The sequence below is a fragment of the Dicentrarchus labrax genome, unplaced genomic scaffold, assembly GCF_905237075.1.
Source record: "Dicentrarchus labrax unplaced genomic scaffold, dlabrax2021, whole genome shotgun sequence".
NCBI lineage: Eukaryota > Metazoa > Chordata > Actinopteri > Moronidae > Dicentrarchus > Dicentrarchus labrax.
Genome location: NW_026136703.1, coordinates 5,029,402 through 5,053,865, shown reverse-complemented (window position 1 = coordinate 5,053,865; position 24,464 = coordinate 5,029,402). Strand labels below are relative to the sequence as shown.

Below are 24,464 nucleotides of genomic sequence, written 5' to 3'. Positions count from 1 at the left end.
AAAAAGGTCTATTGTGGCTCTAGCTTAATACTCGAAGGCAGTATCTCAACAGGAGAGTGGTATCTGTCTTCTCAAGTAAGCATATTTCCTAAAATGTCTAAATATGACTTATTACTTACAGTAATACTGGATATTTCAGGTAGGACCATTTTCTGTTTTGTCCTCTGAGTGACAAACTTGAGTCTTCTACCTAAATCTTTCTCCTGTTGAATCCATTCACAGTGGCGGTAGCCTGTTTGTTGGAATCTGGTTCTACTTTATCAAGTAGTTTATTCCAGTTCCTCTGCTTGTCTTTAGTTATTTCTTTAGTGTAGTGTATGATGCTAGTAAACTGTGTGACAGGTAGGCTTTTTATCAGATGTACAGGCTGAAAGGATTATTATGTAAGAAGCATTTCTCTGTGTCCTTCATACACAGGCCACTAACCAATGTGCTGCCTTCCGGTTTTATAAAAATGCTCAGGAAAATGATTTGTGGGTGTCATGTTTTATCTTAACAAATGAAGCGCACATGGATTCGATTGAGATATTCATGAAATTGTTATAAATAATGAGCACAGCGTTTGTTTGTAGCACTGTCAACATAACATTTGGCTGACAGCCACCTGAAGCCGGATAACTCACAGGTAAGATAAACAGATTTCCAAATTCTTAAATAAACCCACCCACGCCTCTTCATGCCCGCAGAGACACTTGGCTATTGTTGTCTGTGGTGAGTGCACCAAACAAACAGGGCACTTATGTGCTAAAGTGCAACCTCAGTGCGTTTTCTCCCATGGAACCAAAAGGCCAAAGCAGGTGTTCAGTGACGTGAAGTGTTTGCTTTGAGGCTGGCTCTCATTTCCCTCTCCTCTCCGTCTCTATTAAAGTCATTCCTCAGCTGTTGGTGAGCAACAGGGGGAAGTAGACTTGGACAAAAACAAATTGAAATGCTGTTTTCCAAAGTTGGAACTAGAGCCTGTCCATCCAGTTCCAAACACAACCTCCAAAGAGAACTTACCATGTGCAAAATGCGCTCAAGCTTTTCCTTGGATTAATCAAAGATTCATACAATAACTGAACAGGTATGGATACTTTAGTTGTACCAAACACAGAAGCCTTTTTAATATCAGTGTGATAACCTTCAACTCATATTGTGCCTCAGACATAAAGCTTTTCAAGCCTGAGGAGACATTTTTGTTCATGTGTTGTATAATTTTCTGTGTCCACTGAGGTCCCTGTAGCTGGAGCTCCAGCTAATCAGAACAAGGTGAAGGGTCTTAACAAAGAACAGATTGAGCAAAGACAGCATCCCTCACATGGACACAGTGAGCTGCTTCGCTAACAAGAGGTGCAGTGTCGGAGTAGAGCGTGGGCGTTTATTTTTGTGTGGTCAGACCATTTGTTGGAGCCACGTGTGTGTTGCTATTATTCACTCGGTGGTCAGAAGCAGCCTATATCAGGGGATATAATAAGCCACTTACTAAACTATTCAGTGTCTGAAATGGTCGGCACAGATAGGAACAGCTTTGTTTCATATGTTTTTACATAAAAGATTCCAGACAGATCTTTGACACAGTGTATGGTATAAAAATATAGGCAGTACTCTAAAGTAAGTTAATACTTTGCAGGGCTGTGTTTTGGCAAGAATTTGCCGATACGATATGTATCACGATATACTGCGATAATGTAAGCAAAGTGATATATTGTCACAATTTTCAATCCAAATTAAGGAAAAATGTCATAGTATAAACACACTACCATATGCATGAAAAAGTACTTTTTTATGCAACCACAACAGTGTGATCTGCATTGTATTTAGTCCCTATAACATCCAACATCAAACGTCATAGCCCTAAACAAATAGCGATTTTGATTTTTAATAATCTATACAATATCACAAAACATCCCAATAGGATATTTTCTGATATTTTCTTACACCCCTTATACTTTGTGGAGAGTACTTTGTGTACTTCACTTGTAAGCACAGTTTCCCACAGCACACCATTGAGTTGAAAAGGACCATGGAAGGGTTGGGGGGAGAGTGTGCACTGTAACAGTGGTTCCCAAACTGGGGGTTTGGACCCTTTCAAGGGGACACGGGATGGCACAAGAAAGAAGACAACAAATATTTTCATAATTTTGGATATTGTCTCTATTCTTTGCTCTAAACTGGATAGTTACACCTACAATATACATAGAGAAAACAATCAGAAATGCTAAAAAGATAAAATCACTGACATATGCAGTTTGTGTGGTGCGATGAGGGAGTTGTAAACAGAGTCATTGCTTTATAAGGCAAAAGGTTGGAAACCACGGTCTCAAAAGAAAATATCAGCAAATTGTGAAAAATTGCTATAACAGGTTTCCACAGGTCATGGTGACACTTTCAAATGCCCTTTTTTTTTTATCAGACTAACAGTCCAAAACCCAAAGACAGTCAATTTACTATCAAAGAAGAGTAAGAAAACCAGATAATATTCACACTTGAGAAGCTGGAACCAGTAAATGTTTTTCATTCCTGCTTAAAAATAATTATACTTTGATTAGTTTCAAAACTGTTTTCTGTCAGTCAACAAATAAATCCCTAATCCTTACTTACCACACTGACAGCTGGGGCCCAAATTAGCAAGTCTGGGCTTGAGATTCACCCTCATAAAAACATCAGATGAAGGTTTGTTTACTGTGCTTTGATAGAAACAATCCTGCGGTACCTTTAGGTTCCGCTCTATAATTTGGAAAACTCAGGTTTCACTGAGCAGATGAAAAGTGTCTCCACTCATTGAGCTGTGGCAGTAGGGGGCACTGTATGGCTTTGACAATGGGTTAAAAGCCTGAGAGGCTCTGCTCCTCCTCCTTGTGCACTGCATATAGTGAGCAATTAAACCTTTTGCTAAAAAAGGAGCATAGTATGCTGTACAGCCGGACGGATACATTTATAAGAGAACACCTCAGTTATCTGTGTTACACTTGTGTGTTGGTGTGGCAGGGCAGAAGCCGAGAGGGACAGAGTGTGAGAGTGTATGCGAGTGTGTGCCCGCGCTGTCTGTCAGTTAATTGTACTGCCACCCAAACACTCGCTGTTCAAGACAACTGGATTTCTAACTTCAAAGCCATGCATATCACTTTGAAGGGCTGCGAATGCACTCCAACTACCCTCCCCTATGCGCATTCTGACCTCCATCCAAAAAGCCCCAACCCCACACACACATACACACACTCTCCAAAAACAGGCCGTTTCCCGTTAGCTTATTAGGGTCTTAATTGACAACTCCTGCCCTTCAAAGCACAAAGTCACTGGTTGAATTGCTAATGAGCAACAAAATAAATACTTGCCAACAAAGAAAAAAAAACCCCAGTAGGAGAAGGCATATGTTTTTGATAAGTGGGGACTTGTGAGTGACAACTAAAATGTGACAACTTGAATTGGAGTGAGCGCTCCCGAGAATGCCAAGAAACTTTTCTCCCAAGAGCACAGATTGTGGCTGTTTATTCAGATCTCCATTTGCTGGCAGCCAGGTGACAGCTATTATTCCCAGGGTTTCACATAAAAATATAAAACAAGCTGTATGACAAAACTGTCGCACACACTCAAAACAACACGCTTCTTCAGGCTGATGGGGAGACATTTAGTTGGCTGGAGCCCACGGAGACATGACATTATACAGTACTTACTTTATGTATGTTTTGTGATTGTGTCATTCCTCACAAAGGCTATGGTAAACGAGGGTGACGAATTGTTTTCAACTAACCCATTGTGCTGGAGTTGATGACTAACGATTTGTGGGAATGGATCCTACTTGGTTTTAACAAATCTCACCACGTACGAGGATGATGCAACACTGACATTTAAGTGAGCAGTTATTATACCAGATCATCTGCACACTTTGAGTCTTTGAAACCTGAGTCGGATTATTCGTGGGACGGTCACACCTGTATCACCTGTCAATGACTAGATCAATAGTAAAAACAACCTGCTGCAGGGAACTGGATCTAATATCTTAGAACAGCAGCAGATTTCTAAAAAACTTTAAGAATGATCAGTTCTTTGGCAGAAAATATTAGGAAATGTAGTGGAAAGACGGACAGATGTCGCCCTGTTTAACCTGCAGTCTGCTCACTATTGTTGCCTAATGGCCTGAAAGCTGTTGGACCAAACACTCTCAGACCAGGGATGTTCTGTACAACACTTTGGGGACACTTTTAGGACAAGTATTGAAAAGCCAGAGGCATTATCTAAGTTTAGACCACTTCCCCTATTCTTGTGTAGACAGGACTGTGCAGTCCATTTCAAGCCGTGATGGAAAACACCCATCAGCCGTTTGCCATATTTTCCACAAGCCTACATGTCAAAAAAAAAAAAAAAAAAATCCCTGAAGGAAAATGGTGGTTGTGCTGGTTAATAATAATAAAGGGAAACATGTTTTAAGCAAAGACAATTGGCCGTTTCCTAAGCTACACCCCCTAAGTTACTGTTGCTAAGCCCGCTTGAGTTTTCCGTTCTTGTGCGAGACAGTGTACAGTGATAACTGTGGCAGATACACCACCAAAATTCTTAATAATTCCTGAAGCAATGGGTCCTAGATTTCAGACAGAGGCACACAAAAGCATGATTCTCGTTTCTAGCCACAACTGCCAATTTTTGCCGTCTGAAATGCAGATTTGATCAGCTGTAGCTAACTAGCTAATTAAGCTAAGGTTAGCTCCAGGAGTTGGTTGAAATCGCTGTCTCCGGCTGACTTTGTAATGTTTACTGCTCTTTAAAAAGGGGTCTTAAATGTGCACTTAATGGTTACACATATTGTGCTAATAGACTGAGGCTAAAGCTAACTGACCCCAGAAAAAGGTCAGCATCCTCACCAGCTGAGGATCCATGTAGAAAACATGGAACTAAAGACACATTGCATTACAGCGTAGAGCCCGTTAGTCCTAGTTTTATTGATATGATAAGGAAAACCGTGTGATCCCAGTCATTTCATTCTAACATAATCCTATTTAGCCGCTTAGCTTACTTGGTGGTATTTTCAAATGTTGTCATTTTTAATCTTACAAAAGAAAAGGCTTTTAGGATGAGGACTAACCGATGTGTTTGGTAAAAGTAACTCTAAGCTGCTGATTTTACCCTAAACTCCACACAGCAGGGAAATACTACACAGTGTTAGGCCTGTCACAAACAGCAGGGTGTTCTCTTCCATTACTACATTGCCTGTTATGGAATGAATGACTCTATAGCCTGAGACAAAGGTTTGATATTTATGTGAGTGCAATTTCTGGTAACAGAACCCGAGAGGGAATCATTTTCAATGTTTTTGTTGTGTGGTGGTTTTATTTATGTTTTATTCATCAAGAATTTTTACATTTTTTCCTCATTCCAATTCTAATGTACTCTTAAGAATTTAAAGTTTATTGCTATTTGAAAGGGCGTACCTGCATTATTATTCCAATTATATCGGCACTATATATCGTAATTACTACAAAAGTAGTTATTGAGACAGGCCTACACAGTGTATGCTAGGCATGTCTGGCTTTCCTAAAATAACCTGTAACAAAAGAACAAAGTTAATGATGCCTGTAGGTCAGTAAATGACACTTGGTTAGACTGTATGGAGAACAGAATGCTTAGAGCAGAAGAACACATCGTTCCGTTCCTTCCACTCTTGCTGTTGTGTTCCTGATTTGAGAAAGGATGAAAAAAGACGCTGCCCTTCAAACTCTTTAAAAGCAGATTATTGCTCTTACTACAGCTACACACACAGCCAGCGAAATATCCAAAGCCTGACAGGCCTGCTGTGGCCAGGAACAGTTGATAAGATATGATCAGACTATGGCTGATGTGTTACCACAACGTTTTGGCTTGTGACCCATTCAAATTAAACAATGGCTATCAGCCTCTCCTCGGGTTATGGTCTTAGTGTGGATTAGTGATCAGTTTAACTAAAGAGTGATTTTTCTTCTTTAAGTTGAAGGGTTTTTAGACCCAAAGAGAAAAATAAGTGTCCAGCATTTCAAAAGAAAAGGCATCAATTTGAGTCAGAAAGTCATAAGAAGTATATGATTTTGTGTAAAACAAAGACATTTTTCTTTATCTGTATCCCTTATTATATTTTAGTGGTCATGACCCCAGGTTGGGCACCACTGGGTTATAAGGGAAATGACTAGTCCTGTAGTCATTTTGAACAACTGATCCAAATGATATAAAGTAAGTTTTTCAACCTTTTTAGAGATTAATATACACAGATGATTCAACATTTGAATCTAACTAATGTATTTCTAAATGGTTAAAAATAAATATATTTCAAAACATCCCAAAAAAATCTGTCTTGCAAATCTCCATCTCCATGCTAAGCGAAGCTACGCGGCTCCTGACCCGAAGGCTGAGAAACTCCTCTTTACATTTTTTAAATACATGTCCTAATATGGTCATGAAAATTTGCCCAATGTGCTGCATCCTGTTGGGCCCACCTGAGGAAGCAGAGGAGTTTCCTGAACCCAGATTTAGCTAGAAATGTTGTTCTCAGCCTTCTTATAAAATATATGGTTGATTTAGGGTAATTTCAGGAAGCACACAGAGTACTGACACAACACTTTTAGGAAGCGAAGTTAAGTAAGGGCAAACTTTACTCACCTCACTAAGTCAGTCATACAGGAGCCAACCACCGTCACGTCAAAAGCCTCTTCAGTCATGATCTGATTAAGACACACATATAGAAGCAACACTCATTTCTGGACGTGAAATGTCTTTATTCATTTAAATTAGGTGTTGATGATTTAGGAGACTCTAGAACATCTCAACATCTGCCCAGCCTTTCCAGTAAAAGCTATTCATAAACAAGGACAAAATCTAAAGCCTTAGCGGACTCCTCGGGGGCATATCAGGCAAAATATGTAAACTAGTTTCCCGACAGCTTCCAAACAAAAATCACTTGATATTATTTATCTACCACATTAGCATGAAACAAGGAAGAAGGTAAAAATAGAGCATTCATCGCTGGCTGAGTTGGACAGGTTCCAGTCTTATTGCGGGTGGAGTAAGGGAATGGGGGGGGGGGGGTTGTTTCAATGCTAACCACGTGAATGCACCGCAGCCCAGTGAAGTCTATAATTAATTCAATCCTCGGCTTGTATCAGAGCTAATGCTACTGTGTTAATCTCTTCAAATCTCTGCCTAGGCAGTGGAAGACTTGGAAAGCCTGGCCGCTGGCTGCAGGACGGCTCAATTCTCTCTCCCACATCTCAGTATATTGTCTTCCCTCTCGGCAGGCATGAAAAGCTAGCCTAGAACCCTCCACAGGAGGAGAACATTGTGAGATCTGCATTGTCAAACAGCAGCAAGGAACTCTCTTAAAGTTCTCCCTCTCTCTTTTTTTTTTTCAGTTGAAGGCTGAATTATCATATATTATATTATATATTATATATTATCATATAGTCGCTGACCAACCTGAACAAATGCTTGTAGACACAACCGAATGCAAAAAGTGTTTAACCATTACTCATAATATAGCTTAACAAAAGGCTCCACTCAGCCCCTGGTCAAACAGTATATGTGCATAGTGAATGAATTGAGAGATGATTTGAGAGTTGACGTTTTGATGACTTGAACAAAGCGTGCTTTCAAAAGACTGCAGTCATACGTTTAAACGGTTTAGTCTAAATGCAAATCAAAGTTGCACACAGTGGGTTTAACAGTTTAGACTGAGCTGTAAACAGAATCCAAATGAAAACGTTGTTGGACCCATTTATGAATGTTTGGAAGCTTGTAAGTTGTTAGATTACATATTTTGTCTATTTCTGCTCTGGCAGTCAAGACTTAACTGCATGATGATTGTTATTACAATGATACAACCATTTATGTTTAAAAAAACGCTTTTTAGAAGTTCAGATGATGACTATAATCACCCCCACTCCCCCAAACACTAACAGAAAAGGCTTTTTTTATATATTTGCAGGGTCATTTTTTTTACAACAGTAACAATTTAAGAATACTCAAAAGACAAAAGTAGCTGAACTAATAAGACAAGCTCTCATGTCATTGAATGAATTACACCAGTAAGAGCTAGATTTGTCATTATACAACACAGGACAGCAGAATGAAGTACAGTTGTTTTCTAATGGATACTGAAATATTCCACATGAATGTGGAATTTCCCAGTTGTGAATCAGTACTGATGTAACCTGTATGATCTATTAGTTTGTACTACTTTTTTCATTTTTATTTAACTAGTTAGATTGGTTCTATTTGTACAAGACAAACACATTTCAGGTGTCACTTCCTATAACACCTTGAATGTGTTTCCAGTCTGTGAGGAGTTTTATTTTGGATGGGCTACGATAAATACAGGAAGATAAACACCACACAGCCTTCCAGCCCTCAGGTCTGTAATGTGGTGGTGCAATAAGATCTCTTTTGGTTAAATAAATAAACCTTTCCATAGAACTCCAAAGAAGGGAAATCTAACAGTACCAATACAGCTTTAAGTCATGCAGTGTAGTTTCATTTCTATATGTTATACAGACATGTATGTATATGAGCATGAATATCAGGAACTTAAGTAATTAAAGTGGGTGCTTAAATACTTCCTTAAGTATTACAAACAGATATAACAATGCTTATATGACTAATGCTGTGTTAACTCGTTTATGGATTAACCTGTAAAACACAGAGCCCAATGTTATGTTAATAGCTTTCATGGTCAACTGAAGCACCATGTAGTATTGGCTGTACTGTACAGTGTGCTGTATGAGTCCTTATGGTGCAAACGCGTGACGTCTGATGTCACATAAACGTCACAGCGTCACACAACGGAAAAATGAAGCTAACGTTAAAGCAACAAACATACTGTCCAACTCCGGACAGACAGGGAGCACCGGGGAATACTCAAAGGAAGTAACACCCAGCAAAATGAGACGAATGTCAGAGTCAAATAAAGTGTCTTGAGACGAACTGTTGTTGACACAATAATAATTACCTTGCATTCAAATGTGCTCTAGCAGAGTGGACAACACCTAGACGCTCTCTGACACAGGTGACGGTCCGAGTGCGAAAATGCCAGCTGCCTAACGTAGCTAATGCCAGACGCATATTGGCCATTAAATCCGTACGCGCGCCTTTAATGACGCTTCAGATAGTTTAAGTATGATTGTGCCCCACAAATCATGCTTTATGCGTCATATATCACAGAGAAAGGTGGCTCCCGGAGTGAAAGCACTCCTTGTGTAAACAGGCATTATAAGAGACAGCTGACCGTGGGGCTGTTAAGAGGACCCAAACAACATGTACCGGAAATGTTGAGAGCATGAAGTAAACATTAGCGTTAACGCTTAAATTATCCGACTTCCAGCTCGTTCAGGTACTCCAGCTCACACCGCATGTTCTATCTAACTGGGAAATAATTAAAAGGTTATTTTTCCAGTAAGCTCGTCGTTTAAAACGGAGCAATTTGATGCTCCATTCTGTGGTAAGCTAACATCGGCTAATACAGTAAGTCACATCCTGACAGTAACTCGGACGTACAGACGGATTCCCCACAGCCGGACCGAAGGACGAAGACACCCGCTGAGTACTGTGTGTTTCCCATGTAATGTGGCCAGTCTTCAGGGCAGATCATAGAGAGAGGGGAGGTGGGGGGGGGGCACACGGTTGTACCATCATGTAACTTCCAGGAACATTAAGGTGGATGAACATGTGTTGTCAGCCCGCCTGTTCCACTTTTAAAAGCACATTTTCTACGACATCCTCCGCAGCTCAGGTTCGTAGATTAGGAAACCGATTCTGACGCGCACACCAAATGTTCCATGACAGCAGGAAATGACAGCTGAGTGACCTACGTGCTGTTAGCTCACGTCCTTTTCAAGCTTCACAGAAAACGCCGATTTTTGCCTACTACAAACTAACGTTACTGTCTTGGGAACTGATGTTGAAGCATTTCCGTGTTGTTGTGTCTCCACAGACTCCTCGGAGTGGTTAAAATGAACAACATGTCCCCTGAGGTTGCACTCAACCGGATCTCACCTGAGTTGCGGCCCTTGCTGTGCAGCGTTGTGCGGAACGGCCGTGTAGGACTCGACTCCACAAACTGTCTCCGTGTGACAGACCTCAAAACTGGGTGAGGGGTGGTTTTTTTGGACCATAATGTAAAACATGGGGTCCACTCAGCCTCTCTTCTCTGCAGTGATGCTGCGTTCAAATGATGTGAGGAGGATGGAGGAGATGTTGGGCAAAGCCTGCAAACATGAAATCATTTAAAATACTTATATATGTACATACAGCTGGAGTAGTGGCTGTTTTGGGGGGGGGGGTATTTATCAGCAACTGTCCCTCAATGTAACAGCAAGTGAGTCTCCTGGATAATACTTTAGGCTAATGTTATGTTCATGGTCAATAGTCATAGATTCCAATTTTCTAGTTCAGTTTTCAGTTGGTTGCGAACGCTCTGGTAGAGCTGCTGAATTCGTGTACGATCGGCCTAATATCCAGAAGGAACTGTCAAATGTACTATTAGGGTTCTGTATAATGTAAGTTTAGCTCAAGCTTGCATGTAGCAGTGCAAGCAACGTCACTTTAAGATCAGTGATTGGATTTTACCCGAAGTCGTCGCACCAAAAGGCTCCTTGGGAGATTTTAGGTTTTTACAATGCACAGTCTTGTACCTTTTGACTTTTTATTAAAGAGATAGATATTTATAGATAGATAGATAGATATAACACCATCACAGATGTAGTTATTTGACCTAGCACAGATACAGGATGATAACTGAAGATATTGACAATGACAGCTTTATTACAATTCGTTCCTGTTTTGTCTGTTGTGGAATACATAGTGAGGTTTTATAAGGGATATTGGTCTTCATAATGAAATGTGCTATACAAATGAATTCCTTCTGTTTCAAACTACACGTGATCAAGTCTGCTTTTAACAATGGTGGTTGTTATTGAAGACAAATTAGTATTTTTGGGCGAATTAGTGAGAAAACTGTGTAAAGTTGAAGGAGATTATCGTCAAAGAGAGGGTAGATTTGATAGATTTACTCATCCTAAACTAAAACTATTTAGATGTATTTCACTAGTAGTCATGGATTTGATCACTATTCATAAATAAACTGTCAGTATTTACAATCTTCTACAATTTACATAACAATATCTGGAATTAGCTTTTTTCCATATTTTAACTGATGTGTAAACATTTTATAGAATATTATTATGATGTTATTTTACTGTATGTTGTCCTGCAAAAAATAGTGCAGTCCACATTTATTGATTTTAAATTTTAAATTGGGATTCACCCACATGGTGGCTTTAATGGCAACCATACCAGCCATCTTAAATTACATCACATCACACTGATTATGTCTTTTGTTGTTTTCATTAACCTCCATGTTCAGATGTACATCTCTGACCCCGGGTCCCTGCTGTGATCGCTTCAAACTGCACATCCCCTATGCTGGGGAAACCCTGAAATGTAAGTAAATGAGTCATTTTCAAATGATTCACACACTAGTCGGTTGGATAAGTAGCCAGTGACATTTTTTGAGTCTTGAGTCGATTAGTTGTTGTTGTTGTTGGCTTTTGAGAAAAACTTGTGCAGAGAAACTATTAGCAGAATTGGTTTTCCCTTATTAAGTCACAAAGTAGTAGCAGTCTCAGATACAGAGCTGGGGGAGAGCTAGGGGTCAGTTAAGGCTCTTTAGTCTTAAAATCAGGCTCCTCTGTTAGTAATGTATCAGTATATTCTTAGATGAATTAACAGCAAACACAAATTAACGAGCAATTAGAAGTTTAGTCGTGCTGATTGCACAGTTTATTCCATTTTTATCTTTTTTTTCTCAACCCTTTGTTTGTGCTTTATACTCTAAAATGTGACAGCACTTCAGTTTGCAGGTTACCCTCTGCACTCAGGTTAACTGAATCATTGTCTAGAGCAACGAGCAGTCCAGCACACCTTTTATTAAGAATGTTTAAAAGTAACCAGCACTGGGAAATATTCTGACAGAATCTTCAGTTGACTACAGAGAGGGCTGTCAATTCAAAAGCCATGCAAACATTCTGTCACCCGAACAGGAAGCATAATGAAGCCAACGTTACCATAGGAGTGTTTTGTAACTGCTGTTTCTAAGCAAACAGTAAGACCAAAAGCACCCACAGGAATTCCTGAAGTACAAAAACAAGATGAATATTTTTCCGATTATGGTGATGCTTAATCACTGAAGTGATAGCTGAAAACATGCTGTCGTTTCTGCCACTGAACTTTTACTGGAAGGGTCTCTCCCTTCTGAATCAAGTGGCCACATCAGAGCTTCCTAAACTGCCCCAATGGGCAACATCACTGAAAGTTGTTACGTGATTATAACCATGGTTAAGAAAGATTTCACTACTTACTGGAATTATGGTGACTCACAAGACCCATGTCAGGCCAGTGTGAACACATGTCCTGTACTATCAGTCACTATGTCATTTCACGTGGGCATTGGTTTGTCACCAAAGAAGTAAAAAAATTAATTGCAAAGTATTTGCTGACTGTGCTGTGGGGGTCTACCAAACCTCAAACCTTAAAGGAAGCTTCATGAAACAAATGTGCTGAACTGATTCAGCGGATGACTTCAAAATAATTATTGCAATGGTAGATAATTATCAGGGTAAATATTTCACATATTCTCACTTATGAAAATCTCCAGATTCTCAACCCTTCAAAGATACAGTAGGCGGTGCGTGCCAGATCTATCAGCTGTGTTGGGAAACAGGTTTTTTGTGGCTGATGAGTTACAGAGAAGTCCTTTGAACAGATGCTGACACATTTAAGATGGTTTCCAAATGCAAAAAAAGCAGCCTGTTAATGTACAGATCAAAACAATAAATAAGAATATGTCTTTTAGCTACAGTTGATGGGGACTGAGTCTGCGGTTTGGGAACATTCTGACATGCTACGTTCCTCAAGTTATATTCGGCCATCTGTAAAATGTGGTTCAGATGTGACCTTGCTTTGTGGGGGGAATACTTCTTCTTCGTCTAGTCAGGGGAAGTAAGTTTTGCTGATTTTGCAAAATTTTCTACGAATTTGTCTAGGCAAAAATTTTTGACCTATGTCAAGATGTTGACGCTAGATTCGAGGAATGTGTAGCTATAAGGTTTCAGAATATGCAACACAGTTGTAAAAAGTACCTCAGTGTGGAAATTGAGTTTTTATAATGTGATAGAGCCCTATCTTTACCTGTAAGTTGATATAAGCTATGTACAGTTTACACTGTACCCTATATCTGTCATAGTTTAGGAAGAAAGAAGTCTTTGATTCAAGGAGACATGAGAGCTGCAACCTGAGCCCCCCTCACCAAAAACAAGCCAGTGGCACTCTGGCGTGGCACGCGACCTCTCTGTAGCTGTTTTACTAGATGCTGCGCCTTCCTGTGCTTTGGCCTGAGGAAGAAGGTTTGTTTAATGAAGGATGCAGGGCTGCAGGTTGGTGTCTGCCAGTCTACGGACCTGCCTACCGATAGCGTGCAAAAGCATGGCACACTCTGAGCACTATTAATGCAAGCCCAGCCCCCCCCTCACTTCACCTTCCTGGCTGGTACTGATAAACAACAATTTGTGGCCTTTGTTGTTGTACATATCACACCATTGTGACCTCTGGCTGAAACAGAGGTAAGACTTTGAGAAGGCACGTTCTACAGTGACTAGTCCACGCTTTTTGAGTGAGGCTTCTTCATTGCTGTCTCAGGCTGTGTGAACAAAGCAATATATAAAAGCCTATGTTGTAACCTGTAAAGGCTGCACTTCCAAGACCTCCATTTCCCCCTGGAACCATGCCAGCACATCCCTGACAGACTTCAGTGGTTTGTAACAGATTTACAGCACATCCTCTCCTCTTCTTGTTTGACTCTTCTCCAGTGGAAAAATACTTCCATATGTGTAAGTTTGTCTCTTCTAGCTGGAGCTGGAGAGAAAAAAGCAGAACAGAACAGTCTTGCAGCACACAAATAGAATTGTGTAACTTAATATCAGAACATTGTGAACCAGCCCCAGCAATGTGTTATGTGTTCGTGTTATTATGTCTTGTCCTTCAGTGAGGGCCATTCAATCCCTAGTTTTAATTTGTATCGTATCTCTTTGTAATTGCAGTATCTAAGCACATTTTGGTTAACTTCTTTCAGATTTTGAATATATAAACTTCAAACCAAACTGTATTTTAGAATTGCTTTATGCGTGCTATATTCAAAATACCTATGCAATTATCTTTACAAGACAGACCTGTTTGGCAGGATTTGAGTGGCTTCAGTGGTAAATGTCAAGTTTGCTCATTACCGTAGGTACTCAAATTAAAAAGACCCCAGAGCTCAACAGCTGCATATCATGCGCTTGTTAAGGCAGCCACTGGGGAAAAAAATCCAGCTGCCTTAACAAGCCATTGCATGTCAGATTCAGATTCAACACTGACTTGGTTGAGATAATGCCAAATTGTTGCCACTGCAGTTCCCCTAGTTTCAGAATAAAGCAGATTGCCACACTAATATTAAAGATCCCCTCCAGACATGTATTACGACATGTCGTAACACAAATACTCTGCCTGGAACAATAATGTGTGTCTGATGATGTTCTTTAAGCAAGAAAAAGTATAATTTCCACATTATAATCCTTAAAAAGGTATCTCCTCCTTCTACCTCATTAAAACTTCCAGAATCTCTGAATATGTAAATGTTGTTCATTTCTAAAGTTTTGCTGCTGGACACAAGATGTCTCCTACTTCACTGTAAAGTCCATTCTCAGTGTCTGTGCACTGATGTACACTTCTAAAAGTTGCATAATGGACCCGTTGTGGTCATTTTATAGCACACAATAAAACGCAAGCAAGTACATTTTTGGAATTTATATTGTCCACATTTGTGTCACCCATCAGGTAATCAGTCTCCCTTCTTTTCTCCCAGGGGATATCATATTCAATGCACAGTATCCAGAATTGCCACCAGATTTTATTTTTGGAGAAGACGCCGAGTTTCTCCCTGAACCCACAGAGCTACCAGTGAGTACCTCCACTCATTTGAGAATCATTCATTTCAAGTTTTTTCTAGAAGACTAAAATGCTAATTTGTTGCATTCAAAATGTGGTTTACTTTCCAGTGAATATGTGCTTTATTTTATTACTCTGCTGCACAAGAAAAAACATCATACAGATGTGTTGAATTGATCACAACTTCCGTGATCCCAGTAGCCAGAGGGAGTTGAATCAGTGCCATATACACCCTTTGTAAAACCGAACTAACACTCTATGGGTGCCACCATGGGTGTGTGCCGATGTTAGCTGGGAATGTTGCAATAATTGGCAGTTGTATTTCATTATGCCATGAACTCTGTTTTAACTTACTGCTTATCTGCAAATGTGACCATCTATGAGAAGCCACGCTTCACTAGCACGCTAGTCTAAACAGGATAAAGGGACTGCACTCGTTTTTGTACAACATGTATGTTTACCAACCCTGTAATAAAGCCGCTATAGATTACCCAGCACTCAGATGATTGACATTAACGACGGTTGATTAAACAGATTATGAGGTTCACAGTAATGGCTTCCAGGAAATTTACCTGGGGGGGAAATTTATGGTATTTGTATAATTATAACTTTTAAACATCAACTTTTCCCTAAAGTTTGTTTCCAAAGAAGTTGTTTCTAATGTTGAAGTTTATTGTGACTTTAACCCGAGAACGGCGAGATAAAAGTATGAAGACTTTGCAAATAATAATTGTATGTCTAGTATGAGAACTGGTTTTCAAGGACTGATTGCATCAGCACTGTCTAGTTTCAGATGGGGTGCGGTTTCAATGTTTATATATTAATACAAGCTGCTGCACCACAGAAAGCGGTTACAACACGACCATAAATTCCAGATAATCTGCTTGCATGTTTTAACCACACCTAATTTTCAGTCCTGATCAGTCATCTGAGTGGTCCGATTCTGCAGAAAAAACTGGAAAATGTAAATTTTCTGGTCATTTTCCCAAATGGTTTACTTTACAAAGGCATTCTAAAATCTGTTCACAGTGGAACTGGTTGTGAACTTAAAACACTTTTTAAGCCAACAAGTAACGTCAGCACAACAGGAAGGAATAACTTCCAGCAAAGTCACAGAAAACACTTTCCTTGGTACTAAAGCTTTTATTTGTTTTTGTTTGTGCAATGACTGTATGGTTATGGCTGGGGAAAGGATCTTGGTTATGGGAAGTAAAAGGTGGTTCAGATATGGAGAGACAATTAAAATGTGCTTTAGGGTTAATGGATGTGGGGGTGCCCAGAGAGCTTTCCTGGTAGAGCTGGCACCCCATGTACCAAGGTTGAGTCGTTGCTGTGGCGACCTGCATCATGCCAGAAAATTGCGTTAGTGAACAGTAGAAAGCAGCCATGGAGGCCAATGACCATGTTACAGTGGTTACTTTGTATATCCTTTACTTCAGTCTCTCTTCCTTACTCAACGCAGACGAATCAGGAGAAGCTCTCTCACCTCGCTGTCTTGCCAGTGTTGCATCTTGCACCATACAAAGAACAAAACTGCCCTTGTGCAGTGCTCCCATACACTGGAAACATCAGCATATGGTGTTCCTGGTTATTTACACGCCAATCATTTAGTTTGTTCCAGCAAAAGTTTTTAATCCAATTAGTTCTAAATCAATGAAATGACCTTGTACTAGGACTAGGAAATGAATGTCTGTTGGCCGTCATTGACTCAGTACGGTGTTGACTAGGAAGATTATCAGACCTTGATGGAGATCAGTTTTCTATTGAGTACTTCCTCCTTCTTGTTGTTGTTGTTGTTAAGCTACCACCATGCAGTTATCCAGTGCTATTTTTGAAGCAGCCTAGCATGTAGCCTCTAAATTCCCCTGCTTGTGTCAGAGTCTGGGAGAAGAGAGGGGAGTATTGCTCACCGTCTCACAAATCCAGCTGTGCACATAAGGGGAAGTACCTCTGCTGAGCCAGTGCTTGGCAGCCCCATTGCCTGTTTATTTTTCTCACATGTATTTCTGCTGCGTTTTGCCGTTCATGCTTTCATAATCCTCCTTGTCTGTCTCCCTGCCTGAAATCCTCCTCTCCTACTCACTACTCTTTCCTGTACGTTTTCAGTAAGTACAACCCCCTCTAACTCTGAAAATGCTGAATTCCAAGCAATTCCATAAATTTCCCCTGGGAAGTTTTTTCCCATCAGCGCTGGCCGTGTTAATTTAGAAAGAATCCTCTTAAAACAAATGGACCAGGTGTCTGCAGAATCTTTTTGGTGGCTTGTACAACATGTAGTTAAAGAACCAAAAGATAAGATTGTGCTGATTTAATGACAAGTAAAAATATTACTGTATGCTACGCTTACATTTCTTTTAATGGTTAAAATCCACGGGGAGCGGCCCTCACTAGCAATATGTTTCTAGTCTTTGTTATCCAGCAGGGGTAAACATTAGGCTAATTTTAGGTCCCCTGTCAGTGGCTGCTTGAATTCATGATGTCTCAGCAACACATCGCTCTTGTTTACAGCCGGCCAAGGGTATCATTAGCTGCTCTGTTTAGCCTTGTGTTTTTCCCTGCTGTCACCAGGCCTTGAGTAGGTTACTTACCCATGTTACTGTTTATACAGAGAAATGTATTGCTGTTGCAAAATGAAGGAAAAAAATGACAGGACAAAAACATGCACATAAACATGCGCATAATCAACCCTACATGGTACGGTTTTCAAGCTGGAAATCTTATTCTTATAAATGTTTTAGTTTTTAAGCAAATTAAACCACCACTGAACCAGGGTTTAAGGCTTAAAACATAAAATATCCTGTCACTGCGTGTGCCTAAATATCCAGCATATAATCAAGGGCAGAATCAAAGCTGTAAGCAGTTTCTTATACTTAGATTTTATAGGCTGTATCAACTTTTTTTTTTTGTGAGTTATCCAACCTACAAGATGAAAGTGTTAACCTGGTAAATCGCAAGCAGTGTCAGTCCCTGCCGAAGATGTTTTTCAGGGAATGATATTCTACTCATTTCGTTATTTTAATACTTATCAAGGATGATGTGTTTGTTTTTTTTCTGCTGTTCACAAAGTCAGTAAACATCCACAATGTTACAGCCCTGTACGTTGTAGCTAGAGAGCAGTTGAGTACCGACCAAAAGCTAAGGCTAACCGATAATAAACAATAGTCAGAGCCCCCCCCCAGTTATATCCTGCTTTAGGTACATCACACTCACTTTTGAATCACCCTGATCAAGAGCATTATTCTGTGAGACATGAACTAACATTAGCTCATCAGAAACTGAAAGCTGTCAACATAATTACTTTAGATGACATATCTGGTCGGTCATAATTACTATTAGTGAAAACATCTGTGGCAGTTATTTGTAAATATAAAGCAACTTTTGAATGTAATGATTAGAGTAATAAAAAAATTGTGTAAAAAAATAAATGTAATTATCACTAAATATGAACTAGAGTAAATTGATTGGATTATAGAAGATAGATGGATGATAGATAGATAGATAGATAGATAGATAGATGGATAGATAGAAGTTACGTTTGAGTAAAAATAATGCTGAAATATTTTTCAGTAGCACAATGAATCCTGACAAAAGGGGACTACTTACCTTGTTTTTTCATTCATTTGAGGATATAATTTATTTAAAAAATAGTACTCATATGTCTTAAATAATACGTCACACATTTTCACAGTATTGTGTTGTGTCCCCCTAGCACTGCCCCCCTAGAAAAGTACTAAGGGGCCTCTTTGACATCCTCCCAAAAATCTGAGCTCTGACGCTGCTGAACTGCCTGCACGCCGCCTTTCACAAGGTGTATCCGCTCGAACATGGAATACTACAGCAACAGTAATGAAGAAATCCTTCAAACCTTAGTGATTATTGAGAAAAGTCCTTTCAACAGTTAAACCACACTGCATGCGGGATGAAAGGGACTTAAATACTCCAGTTGGATGATGAGAGGCCACATGTCCCACAAATAAACCTTTTACAGCAGAACAGTTCCATGAGCCATGGAATATGAGCAAGGTCTGCCACAAATTTATTGAGGTTTACTGTTGCATTGTTGCTAGGGCTCAAGGGTTCATTGTCAAGTGCAAATGTAGGCTAAATGGCATCCAGACTGTGGCTAATTGGCCACCAGGGCAGTTCCCCACCTCAGAGTGCTTTGATACACATACCGTAAGGCTTGTTTTTAACTGGTCACTCATGTTAAGTCTCACACTAGCTTCATGAGTTTAATTCTGTTAGGGGCTGTGGAAAGTCATCTGCCGGTCTAATGGGTTTATTTTGGGAAGGGGGGCAGCCATTGTTCCTTTCAACATGGAAATAAATCTTAAATTGACCTGTGATTGGCCCCTTAACTTTAATCATCACTTGACCACTGACACATTTATGGCTGTCTAACCTAAAGATTTAATTGATTCCAGTCGGTTGTTAAAAGGCGGCTTATCAGAGATTACCTAATTGTGGTGAGAATGTAGTTAAAGGTTTTAAATAGAACATGCAATGTTGGTTTTACCATGGGAACTGAATTAATGTAAAGTGTGGTTGGAGACTGAAAGAGCTTGTCAGGCTGGCCTAGACTAGCCTCAGTGCAGTGTGGTGTGCATACAGTACATGTATGTGTACAACTCAGTTTGTAGTTTATTAGGTACACACATCTAAAAGCAGTATATCTGCAATAAGCCTATATCGGCTGATATATCTGCTTGGCCAGTTTATCTGTCTTAAAGGGATAGTTCGGGTTTTTTGAAGTGGGGTTGAACAAGGTACTTATCCATTGTCATTGCATTACCTGCAGTAGACAGATGGATCCAGTTTAGAGAAGTGTCCCCACAGGGAAGCAGACCAATGATTGCTGAACACAGGGTCGGCAAAAAATATTTAAAAAAAACACCTTAAACATCAATATCAGTTTAAGTGCACGCAATATTAAGAACATTTTCACTGCTTTATCTTGCCGTAAGATGGCTCTTTTCTTTGGCACTACATTTCCTCACCCCATTCAGGATCAGTCTGCAGAAGTTCTGCTGTAAACTCCGGTTCAGCAGGGTATCCTCCACGGTGAACAGCCTTTCCTTGTCCCTCTTATAATCACTCATTTTTATTTCCTTGTACTTGTTTCTTCCATTAACCGCTGTAACTCCAGTCCAAAGCTGCACAGTTGGGCTTTGGCGTAGGAATACAGTAGTTGAGACAATGTAGTGCCAAAGGAAAGGGCTGTCTGACGGCAACGTCAAGCTGTGAAAAGGTTCTTAATATAGTGTACACTTAATGATTATTTAATAAAACTTTTTTTTTTTTACGGTGAGAGTTTTTTAGCTGGCTGAAATATGTTTTTCTGCTGACCCTGCATTCAGCAGTGCATTAATATGCTCCCCTGCCAGGCCTCCTGCCTGCTTCTCTAAATTGGGGGCACGCTGACCTCCATCTACTGCAGGTTATACACTGACTATGGATAGATTCCTCATACAACCTCACTTCCAAAAAACCCAAACTATCCCTTTAAATCTTAAAATCTTACTTTTATGAAGATTGTAAGGTGCAGTTTTTGTTTCAACTGTTTTACAGAAGTCCAAAAAAGCTGAAAATATTCCGTGTACAGCAGAGCTTTACTTCTGGGTGCCAGCTGGTGCAGGGTAAACCAAGACAAATATATTCCAGTGCACACCAGGATACCAGAGTTGACACTGTTTTATTACATTTAAAACAAAAAGAAGTGTTTTGCATTGCTTCATCATATCCTCTCAGTCGAGGAGGACTTGGACATGTGCAAAAACACTGTTTATAACAAACAGAAAATTTGTTTGCCTCATGTTTTCCAGCACTTTATACTGGTGGGTGAAACATTGAGTCTTACATGGTATTTCCACCTAATTCTTTAAATACTACATTAAATAATACATTGCTTTACTCAACCAAAGTGTCTGAGGAAATAAATACAATTTTATTGCCACAACTTCCCATCAAAACTGATAAAGTTTCACACAAGAGCTATTTCTAAACTCTTTCCACTGTGTTTTAGCAGTGACAACACACCCTATTCCAGTCATTATAGCAGGCTAATCGCGATCAAGGCCTCATTCAACAGCTGCCTGCGTGGAGGAGTAGGAACCCAGTGGAGAGGAGTTGTGGAATGACATGTGTTCCCCAAACTTTGTGACAGGAATACAACAGAACAGGTCAACTCATGAGCTGCTGGGAAAATAACCAGAGAGGAAGAAATGACAAAGACGGAGACAGGAAAGGAGGGAGGGAAGGTGGAGACTGATACTACTTAAGTCCCTTACGTAGAAGATGTACTGTTGCCTAACATGGTTATTTTCTTCTTGCCTAATTCAGTAAATGATGACTGCATACAACAGAACGGACTTTAATTGTAACTTGCCAGTATCCAAAAAATATAAATCTATCGAACAAGTTTGAAAGGTTTACAAGGTTCTGAAATCAGTACACATGCGTCTGGTTTCGATGGTGTATTTTGCTTGTTTTTGTTTTGGTGCTATGGTCATTTTCTGATTGTGATGGACTGTTCTGTAATCATAAATTGTCTGCCGTCCTCTCACTTCCATGATTTGTTGTAGACACTTACCGTACACGCCCACATATGTTCAGTGAGCTATTGCAATTGTGCAAAGTAAAACAATATGAGAAACCATGAAAGGACCATACAGGTGGTTATGTATGTTTTGGCCCTGTTAATCCAAATCATGTGTCATGAACACTGATTTGGATAAACACCACAAGAGTTCCAGTTTAGCTGAAGATAGGGACAGAGGTAATGCATGACCCACAGATCTCAGGATGCTATTTGGAACATAGCTACATCATCCTCCAGTTATCAGCTGCCCTATTGTAGTTTAATACATGCAAGACATTTAAAGTGCAACTCTAGGTGTAACTAAACATACTTCTCACATGTGGAGAAACTGAACTATGAAGCCTTTAAGAGTATTTTATTGTTTGTGATAGTTCATTGCTACAGAGTCATACGTATAGGCCAAAGAACATGAAATAGTCTTTATCTGCTACCGTGAGATGGGAGTAAGTATGCAGCACATAAGAACAGTTCTCTCTAATTGCACCTCTCTTTTTCTCTCACCTAATACTACTATTTGTCTGCCCCTCTGTCCCCTTCTTTGCGTGTAATGTATCATTTGTCTGGTCTAGACTTGTCCAGTGATGCATTCAGGCACTAAACATTTTGGGAGTTCCCCAGTGTTTTGCATCTTTTTCAGTCTGTGTGTGCCCAAGACCCGGGGGTTAGCCTCGCTGGCCTCTGTAGGTACAACATCAACATGTTTCCACTTATCTTTCCTGCAGTACTTTGCTGTACAGGCAGGCTCTGTCTAGTCACACTGGGAATTCCAGAAATGGGCTCTATTGCATTGAGTAGATTTCTTGAATAGCAGTGCTAACATGTTGCATTTTGCTGTCTTAATGACAATCCAGTTATCACTGAATTTCCTTAACCTAGATCCATTTTGAGAATTAGGCCATTCCATACATTCCGTATATGCATGCATATTTACTAAACAATGGTATGTAATTTTTCATTTTTGACAAACCCCATATTATACTTCTACAGGGCACAAGGTACACCAAATACAGACATATTGTCTGAAAAGCCCATACTTAAACTAATTTATGTTACTCTTGGTTGATAGAAGAGGTGATTTTGATTAATTGCTTAAATCACCAGTGTACTGCTGGTGTTTTCCCCTTTTAATTGAGTATAGTTTTCTTTTATTGGCTGTATGTCATGTAGGATGTAGGAGTTGCCAGGCTTAAAGCGTAATTGAGGTATATTCTATATTTTTCTAATTGTCAACAAATACCATGAAATGACCAAAATTGGCACTGAGCTGATCCCTGAAGTACTAAAACTAGCAAAAACAGAGAGAAGGTTTTTGTCTTCATTGGATGTGTTGATGATTATAGAATAACATTTAATGCTTTCACATCAGTCATTTTTCCTGCTCTCTTAGATTAAATGTTGTTTCATAGTTTCACAGTAAGAATTGTTTATTTTCCCACTTTTCAGAAAATTAAGACTCCTCAGAGAAGTTATGGTCTCATACAATGTGACATTGTAATTTAGATATCAGGACAACTCCCACAAAGAAAATACAGTGTAAAGCCAATCCAAGCACTCTCCAGTAAAGGAAAAGGAAACATTCCCGACTTCACGTCACCCCCTGGTAATCCTGAATGCCATGCATTGGTGAGCACTTCCTATCTGCTGCTCCAGCTCGTCCCCTGTTACTGTTCTAACAATGGACCTCAGATGGCCCATAAAGCAAGACTATGTCAACCTGGGCATAGTGTACCAACTGTTGCTCCTGCTTCCTTCCCGCTTTTGGGAATAATGCGTTCCAGCTTTTATTAGAGTTTATTATTGGCAGGCCTCACTGACAGGTCTGGGAATGCTTTTAGTAGGCAGGCTATTGTTTGTGACCAGAGATGGCTGGTGGGAAGGGGCTTGGCTATTCCTAAACACCAGCTGATGAATGGGAGAAAACAAGAGATGAGAGTGCCAAGACCAAGATGGGACAATAGTATCAGCCCTCGCAGTGGCTCGGTACTGGGCTAAAGCAAAAAAGCCAAAGTTACGGAGCCACATTAAAAGTAGTCAGAAAACTGCTATTTCTGTCAACAAGTTGTACTGTGTTGGACACAAACCGCACAGATCACAGTGAAAAAACACTGGGCTGAGAATGCCAAGTGTCTTAAACACATGACAAGAGCAATTTAGCATGATCTTAGACTTGGCACTCTCCGGGGGCGAAACAGGGTGTGAGCCCACACTTGAATTAGAGACTAACAGAGATTAATTTAATACTTGGGAGTTTTTTAATGCCTCACACTTTCAAGTCTACAGCGATTTATTGGATCAGGTTGCCAGCATCTATAAAAATCACATTTAAGACGTAAAAACAAATATCTTCTCTTGGCCTATATAATTATCTTGCATTTTCAGATGCCAGTCCCTCTCTCATTGGCCTAAGATAAATATTGGATCGAAGATGGTACAGACGGATGGCACAGGAAGACATAATTCTGTCAACTTGGGTCTATTCAGTGTGAAGATGCCCAATTTAGGTGTACATTTTGTTCTTAAAGGAAAACACTGTTTCTGTTGAGTACTTCCCTTATCCCAAATATATTTACAATACGTTCTACTCTACGACTCACTAAAATTGGAGCTTAAGAGTCACTGCTCCGTGACATACGTTGAAATGTCCATTAGTTTGATGCAAAAAGTCACACATTTAAACATAGTAGTTTTCTATTTATTCAAACACAACTGTATGGTAGGTTGTTTTTAGCCAGGCTAGTGACGTGGCTCTAGGGATGGCAGTCAGTCAGTCAGTCAGTCAATCAACCCCATTGGTTCCAACTGAAATATACCTTTTGGATGGATTTTTATGAAATTTTGTACAGGTAGTCATGGCACCCAGAGATTAAACTCTACTGACTTAGGTGAGCGCCTG

The 24,464-nt window shown here is 39.9% G+C and overlaps 2 protein-coding genes across 7 annotated transcripts in view; one reads left to right on the top strand and one right to left on the bottom strand.

Annotated features, from left to right (window-relative positions):
- The window catches only part of rbks (ribokinase), a 38,922-nt gene extending 29,819 nt beyond the window's left edge, over nt 1–9,103 (bottom strand). Inside the window, exons 1-2 of one of the 2 annotated variants that reach the window (XM_051396163.1) lie at nt 8,945–9,103; nt 6,604–6,665 (exon numbers count right to left, since the gene is read on the bottom strand). In XM_051396163.1, coding sequence (XP_051252123.1) covers nt 6,604–6,662 — 59 coding nt within the window. In that variant the 5' untranslated portion in view covers nt 6,663–6,665; nt 8,945–9,103. The remainder of the gene's footprint in view (nt 1–6,603; nt 6,666–8,944) is intronic. The other variant, XM_051396162.1, reaches the window with a different exon arrangement.
- Nucleotides 9,104–9,221: 118 nt separating this feature from the next.
- Nucleotides 9,222–24,464, top strand: part of babam2 (BRISC and BRCA1 A complex member 2) — a 76,690-nt gene continuing 61,447 nt past the window's right edge. The window contains exons 1-4 of one of the 5 annotated variants that reach the window (XM_051396155.1): nt 9,222–9,325; nt 9,926–10,081; nt 11,357–11,433; nt 14,891–14,985. In XM_051396155.1, coding sequence (XP_051252115.1) covers nt 9,945–10,081; nt 11,357–11,433; nt 14,891–14,985 — 309 coding nt within the window. In that variant the 5' untranslated portion in view covers nt 9,222–9,325; nt 9,926–9,944. Of the gene's footprint in view, nt 9,326–9,398; nt 9,554–9,601; nt 9,725–9,925; nt 10,082–11,356; nt 11,434–14,890; nt 14,986–24,464 lie in introns of those variants that run through there. The other 4 variants (XM_051396156.1, XM_051396159.1, XM_051396158.1 and 1 more) reach the window with 4 other exon arrangements.